The sequence below is a fragment of the Perkinsus marinus genome (assembly GCF_000006405.1).
Source record: "Perkinsus marinus ATCC 50983 genomic scaffold scf_1104296935302, whole genome shotgun sequence".
Classification (NCBI taxonomy): domain Eukaryota; phylum Perkinsozoa; order Perkinsida; family Perkinsidae; genus Perkinsus; species Perkinsus marinus.
In genome coordinates, this window is record NW_003214508.1 from 1 (window position 1) to 7,188 (window position 7,188).

Genomic DNA, 7,188 nt, shown 5'->3' on the forward strand with positions numbered 1-7,188 from the left:
ATCTGCTGTAGGTCAACGACTGCCTTGAGAGCCTTATTGGCGTCGCCGATGAAGAACCGGCCTACTTCCGGCCCTACCTCGCTGAGCTTTGCAGTAGGCGGCATTCGCGGTACCGTCTGGTTCATCAGGTTAGTTGTCAGGAACTGGCTTTGGTATTGCCCAAGCTAAGGACGCTATTGAGGACGGGCCGAGGCAGTTGGCCTTCGAGATGATCACATCGTTGGCCGAGAAGAAGGCCAAGATGTGCATGAAGGTAGTTCCCCTTTCTCCATGTTCTTCGAATCAGTTGTGAAACTCAGAATCGACTCTAGCATTGTATCATCCGTGTGAAAAGCGACTCTAGAATCTAAGTTTCGAAATTGGTCTACTGAACGACCCTTTATAGTGGCCACCTCCTTGTTGTAGGTCCCTAACTTCATCACTGATGCCGTGAAGACCTGCCTTATTTTCATGCTTGAGATAGATGGTGATGGTGACGACACAGAGGCTTGGTGCAAGAGGTGCCTTAACGAGTATCCTTCATGGTGCGCTCAGGAGTGCTCAGGTTTGCCGACCAGGACGATGATGAGGATGTCACTAATTACGAGGTTGGCGAGGAGAACATAGACCGTTTTGCCCAGGTAGGCGCGGGGTACTGGTGGTGACACTGTTGGTGACACGATGAGCAGGCCCTTGGTGCTGAGAAGACCTTGCCGGTTGTGTTCCAAGCTGTGGCTGAGTTCGTCAGACTTGGAACGTGGAAACACAAGGTGGCTGCTATCATGACGCTTAGTCAAGTGGCTGAGGTCGTTGAGGAGGAAACTCAGATGGACGAGATCGTCAAGCTGTTGCTACGTAGGAGTATTCACAATTACTGTAGTCTGTCAATACTCCCTTTAGAACACATGAACGACCCGCATCCTCGCGTGCGGTATGCGGCCCTACATGCTATGGGCCAGACGGCTACTGACTGCACTCCGTATGTGCAGGAGGCTTGGGCTCAGGAGGTAGTGGAAAATTACAGGATAGGAAAAAGGCTTGAGGTGTTAGGTTTTGACTGCCTTAGAGACGGCGATGGACGACCCCATTCCTCGGGTGGCCTCCCATGCTTGTGCGGCCTTCGTGAACTACGCTGAGGATGTACTCGGTCGTTGTGTATAGTGCTATGACTATGTTGGTGTGATCAGGTGGAGCAGGAGGCCCTCATACCGCACGTTAAGATCCTTATGGAAAAGCTCTACCGCAAGCTGCAGATGGATCAACCGAGACAGGTAGTATGAAAAATCAACGGAAATTTTCTCAAAATTTTCCCATTGTCATCAACTATGTGTATAATTTGCCAGTTGGCTCGTATGCATTTTATTAGTATTCAGATCCGCGAACAAGCCATCACTGCTATCGCGGTCATCGCTGGTGTATCGGAGTCGCACTTTGTTGACTACTACTCCCATATAATGCCTCTTCTGAAGGTAAGGCTGCTTGTGGTGGCTCTATGTTTTGAGAATCATTTTGAAATTGCATTTAATTGGTACTTATAGTTGTGAGGTTTATAAAATATTTCATAGTTTATCATTGGAGTTTCACAACCCGTTTTACGTGAAGTGGTGTGATACTCCATGTGAAAAACGCGATATGAAGTGAATTGAAAAGACTTGGAGAATTACACTAGATGAACCACTATTCCACGTAGAAGACAACACGGCTTTTATGCGGTTTTCTCGAAGTGAAATATGTTTTACACTGGTGTTTTTCATATCACGGCTGAAACTCCATTAATTGAATTTAGAAGATTGTTAGTGTTATTAGAATTTATTCATGTTACTCTTTTTGCTACTCGAAATCTTTTTCGTTCAGCAAACGGTCCAACAGGCTTCGGCTAAGGAAGAGAGGACCCTTCGAGGGAAGGCGTTTGAGTGTCTGTCTCTGCTGGGGTTGGCAGTTGGGAAGGAGGTCTTTGCTAATGATGCGGTCGAGGCTATGCAAGCGATAGTGTCAATGTTGAGGGAACCGGAAAAGCACTTCGAAGATGATGACCCACTTAAGGGGTTTGTACTGGAGAGTTTACAAAGAATTTCGAAGGTAGGGTGAAGAGGACTTTCGGTCTTGTGATGCAGTGTTGTGATATTTTTTCGCTTTCCTCAAGGGCTATGGAATTCGGATAAAGTGTAAGGAGAATTTTCGCAAATTTTCTCAGAATTTCCATATTGTCACCAACACATGTAGTTGACCATGTACATATTTTTCCACACTGTCATGATTGTACTCGTTCAGACCTTGGGCCCCGATTTCGGCCAGTTTCTGCCGACTTTGTTGCCGCTGATTCTCAACCAGTTCAACTTGATGGCTGCTGAGGTGAGGACCGACCACATTGATGTAGTGGTTGTCGTAGGCTTGCTATTGCAGGTTGACGATGCTAGTGAGGAGCAAGATATGACTATGATAATGTTGGCTGAGGTAGTGCAACGTTGTGTGATTCATACCACACCATGGGCACTTCGTGTAGGGCAAGTGTGTGGGCCTGAAGACCAGCGCTATCGAGGACTTGGCATCAGCCTTGCAGACTGTCAACTGTTTTATTGAGAACTGTGGACCGGCGGTTTATAACCCGTACGTATTTCCATAGAGTATTAAGACGTTATTTTTCGCTGGTGTTGAAGGTACGTGAAGGATACGGCATTGAAACTGCGTCCTCTGTTGGACTTCCAGTTTGATGATGAGGTGAAGTCTTTGGCTGTGAATGTGTGGTCTGAGTTGATCTCATGCGCGAGACGGGCTAATGATACTGCTACTGTCAAGGTATGATGATGCAGTGTTGGGAGTTTCCTGACTGAGTATAGAAGTGTGAAAAATCAATGAGAATTTCGCATTGTCGCACACTTCCGTGTTATGTTTAGGATCTGTTGAACTCTTTCATTGAGTCTATGCTGAAAGCCATGGCTCAGGAGGACGAGCTGGAGGTAGGATACTGCTTTGAGTGGCTGATCGGGGTGCAGTGTGGGGAATGTTTGATTTCCTCAACTGAGCTCGTAAGTTTTCTCACTACATTATGGAAATCCACGCACGATTTCGGGTAGAAGTATACAAAAATCGATGGCGATACCCCAAAATTTCCACGGTGTTATCAACACATGTAGTTGACTATGTGCATATATCCGCACACTGTTGAAGTGAAGGTTCTTCATTGTAGGTTCTTGAGGCTGAGGCTCGAGGTGTCGCTAGTTGTGTGAAAAACGCTGGCCCTGGTACTCTATCGGAACAAGCTGTAGGCACTTGAATGTTCATATGCGGAGTGTAGATGAATTGATGCAGGTCTCGCGTATAGTAGAGGTTTGCTTTACTCTTCTTAAGGAGTCCTTCAACCGCCGTGCTGATGCTACAGCTGAGGAGGAGAGTGGCGAATGTGATGAGGACGAGGTGTGGTATAGACTTGTCAAAATATATGGGATGTTGGTCTGTTCAGGTCGACGAGATCCGCAATATTAAGGAGATGGATGAGTGTGTGCGTATTGCCATCACGGAGATTGGCGGTGCTCTTATGAGGGAGCACAAGCAATTGTTTGTCTCAACTGGTGGTCTACAGAAGTCGATTGAATTGGTGCAAAAGTTGATCGATACGCGATGCATGGCTCAGGATAGGTAGGATTTATTCGGTAGTGTCCATACCACACTTCTTTCATTTCGCAAGGTGTTTAGCCCTCTACATTGCATGTGACTTCTTGGAGTGCCTTGGACCTGATTCAGTCCAGGCTTGGAGTATCTTCATGGAGCCGATGGTCGCGGCCATTACTGACAACAACCCCTCAGTTCGACAGGCGGCCGCCTATGGTGCTAATGTGGCGTGCAACATACCCCAATTTGGTGACATCTCTGGAACGGCCGCGGCCCAGTTGTACAGGGCCATGCAGAGAGCAGATGCTCGTAGTAAGGATAACATTGCTGCAAATGAGAACGCAGTAGCAGCGTTGGGAAACGTGTGTGAGAAATTCGAGCAACGGTTGGGAAATGACGCTGGAAATTATTGGGCTGCCTGGATCAAGAACTTACCTCTGAAGCAGGATGAGGACGAGGGAAAGAAAACGCATGCGCAGTTGGTCCGCCTTGTGAAGGAACAACGGCCTGGGGTGGGCTCATTGATCTGGTTGGTGGTGGCTTTTTTATGAGTATTTTCAGGTCCTCGGAGCGAATAACGGCAACTTGGGCAGTATAGTACACGTATTAGCACTAGTGTATAAGAAGGACTACAGCAATGCTTTGATCGATAGGGCTATCTGTGAGATCCTTGCGGGCTTGGGCGAGGCTACTATAGGAGGCCTTCAAGGGTCCTTGAATGATAAGTCCAAGAAGGGCGTTATGAGGATCCTTAATGATGCTAAGAGCATGTAACTGCGGCGGTTGGAAAGTTGACTGTATTGTCGTTGTGGAAAGGAAGTAGTTTATATCGAACGGATGACGATGATGTCAATAGTTACTACTGTGTTCTTAACCGTTTCCTTGTCTCCTTATCGTCCCGAACAGCTTCTTAGTCATTGTGATCAATAACAGAAGGAGTATTTACTATTGGCTACTACAAACTGACGTACTCTCGTTATTCAATTGTTGTGTTGCCAACAGTGTACAACTGATGTTACTACTAGTAACGGTGGATTCAGTCAAGGATAATCGCACAGTGATAGTATGGGCGACGATATGGCAGGGTTGATGAACTAGTTTGAAATTAATCAGGACATAATGCTATCGAAATGAATTGTGACCTTGGGTGTTGGTATTGGGAGAGGGAGACTGAGCGTAAATGTGGCAATCCGGACGAAGGAACAAACCAGAACCAAACTGGTCAAGTTCTGTGGTTAACGACAGGTGGAATTTATGACAGATCCCTTTAAATGTGTTAACTACTGAGAGTCATCGTAGTAATAACTCTGGCAGTTTCCTGCCATCCTGAACAGAATACTCAACAAGGCCGCTTCGCGCCGCTGTTGTCAGCGGAGGAACTGATTTGCTACATCGAATCTCCGCAAGGCTTCGGTCACTAACGTTCTTGGTTATAGTGCAAATCAGTGCGAGTGTTGGTGACGCCAATTCAGGGCCGGTTGTCTGGACTAGGAATTAACAGCTTAGATTTAGATTGATTACAGAATCATATTCCCATTGCTTGTTGCCGTGTGGCCTCAAGTTTAAACATAAGTCGTTTCTGACTGGGGTATTTCTCCTCCAAAACCCCTTGGAGATGCACTCACAAGTCTCTGTGGATTTCCACATTACTTATCTCACATCGAAAATCGTACTAATTAGCGCGACAGAAAATACACGTGCTACTTGTTGATTACCACTGTTCTGAGTTAAAAACTCCTCTCTTGCCAAGACTAGTTTAACACAACAGTTACGGGTGCATAAATGAACATCGTTTTGTTGTTTAATGTACGCAATAGTCAACTTCGCTATCCTCTTCCTCCTCAAGGGCCACATGGTCGATCACGAGCTTGGCGACCATTTTAGCATTCGCCCATCGGCGAAACCTTCTAGCGAGGCGATCCATACCGCATAATATCATAAAAGTGATAATGGTGCCAACCAGAGATGCAATTAATCTGATAGGAAGACGATTCGCTCGAAGAATGGTATGAGAACTCACTGAGTTGGTGAGAAGAACTCTTCCACAGCAGCCATAAACCCAGTAGGGTCGCTGCTGATATCACCACTAGGTAGAGTAGCGTTGGAGTCCATATCAGAGTACACCATATCACCAGGAGCGTCCATGGTAGCGTTCAACCTGAACTAGTTAATAAGCCAGGCAAGTACAACTCCCGCTTACATTTCGTCCAAGTGCTGTAACGCCCCAGGGACGGCTGGGTAAGTGTTGAAGGTTAACTGAAAGAGAGATAGTCGAACCAGCGGTGAATAGTATGTTCAGCTTACCTCAGATAGAGGAGTAGGGACGGCAATAATGCCGAGTAGTAGTAAGATACGAGAAGCTTTTAGTGCAAAGCTCATTGCGGTTGAGTGATCGATACGATCAAGTAGCTTGGTTAGGCCGAAACCGTGCGAGCTTGAGGGATTTCGCAGCCGTTTCAAAATTACCATTTTAGGGCGAGCTCGGTTTAAGATGCGCGATCTTAAAAGTAGCGCACGCCCCATCGTTCGACTCGCACGCATTTTTCGGCATTTTCTCAGCGCGCGCAACCAAATTTCTCACCGCGCCACAAAATTTCTCACCGCGCCACCGAATTTCTCGCGCGCGCAACCATTTTACTCGTCGGGCCACTTTTTTGTGGACCACTATTCTGAATTTCATAAGACGTCGAGGGCATTGAAAAAGCAGTAGCGACTAAAGCCAAACACTATTTATTGCCATGTGAGACGAATATGAAGCAGGAAGCGGATTGTAGTAGCACCTGCCACTCTATAGTAATCTACCGTATAGAGTAGTATACCGATACACTCACCAACACTTTACTCATTAGCTTTCTGTATGTTATCTGTTAACTATCTGTATCAGTGTGAAAATTATATCACTTTCAGGGAAATACAATATTGTAGATGATACGGTGATATCCCTATTACTAACCCAGTACATGTAATGAGGATTATGTCTAAATGAATCGCCCCGGGGTATCCGGCACCTAGCACCCCGCCTATTCGGAGTCCGCAAGACTCGTGTGAGTCCCGAATACAACCTCTCGGGATCCTTAGTCAACCCCAACCCAGTATCACCCCGGGGTATCCGGCACCTAGCACCCCGCCTATTCGGAGTCCGCAAGACTCGTGTGAGTCCCGAATACAACCTCTCGGGATCCTTAGTCAACCCCAACCCAGTATCACCCCGGGGTATCCGGCACCTAGCATCCCGCCTATTCGGAGTCCGCAAGACTCGTGTGAGTCCCGAATACAACCTCTCGGGATCCTTTGTCAACCCCAACCCAGAATCACCCCGGGGTATCCGGCACCTAGCACCCCGCCTATTCGGAGTCCGCAAGACTCGTGTGAGTCCCGAATACAACCTCTCGGGATCCTTAGTCAACCCCAACCCAGTATCACCCCGGGGTATCCGGCACCTAGCACCCCGCCTATTCGGAGTCCGCAAGACTCGTGTGAGTCCCGAATACAACCTCTCGGGATCCTTAGCCAACCCCAACCCAGTATCACCCCGGGGTATCCGGCACCTAGCACCGCGCCTATTCGGAGTCCGCAAGACTCGTGTGAGTCCCGAATACA

The 7,188-nt window shown here is 47.4% G+C and overlaps 2 protein-coding genes across 2 annotated transcripts in view; one reads left to right on the top strand and one right to left on the bottom strand.

The window, feature by feature from the left end:
- Nucleotides 1-48: 48 nt before the first annotated feature.
- On the top strand, nucleotides 49-4,563 carry Pmar_PMAR003272 (karyopherin beta, putative; the record flags this gene model as incomplete). The annotated part of the gene is made up of 20 exons (XM_002783979.1): nucleotides 49-109; nucleotides 141-253; nucleotides 406-500; nucleotides 545-620; nucleotides 669-834; nucleotides 880-986; nucleotides 1,030-1,119; nucleotides 1,167-1,250; nucleotides 1,353-1,448; nucleotides 1,834-2,058; nucleotides 2,251-2,331; nucleotides 2,383-2,433; nucleotides 2,483-2,586; nucleotides 2,637-2,775; nucleotides 2,874-2,936; nucleotides 3,167-3,241; nucleotides 3,289-3,393; nucleotides 3,440-3,615; nucleotides 3,665-4,100; nucleotides 4,150-4,563. 20 exons carry the CDS (start codon nucleotides 49-51, stop codon nucleotides 4,360-4,362), a joined length of 2,556 nt encoding a protein of 851 aa, XP_002784025.1. The 3' UTR covers nucleotides 4,363-4,563.
- An 826-nt stretch (nucleotides 4,564-5,389) lies between these two features.
- The window catches only part of Pmar_PMAR003273 (retrovirus polyprotein, putative), a gene marked incomplete at both ends in the record, with an annotated part of 3,513 nt that continues 1,714 nt past the window's right edge, over nucleotides 5,390-7,188 (bottom strand). Inside the window, 3 exons of the mRNA XM_002783980.1 lie at nucleotides 5,390-5,564; nucleotides 5,609-5,746; nucleotides 5,789-5,844. Coding sequence (XP_002784026.1) covers nucleotides 5,390-5,564; nucleotides 5,609-5,746; nucleotides 5,789-5,844 — 369 coding nt within the window. The remainder of the gene's footprint in view (nucleotides 5,565-5,608; nucleotides 5,747-5,788; nucleotides 5,845-7,188) is intronic.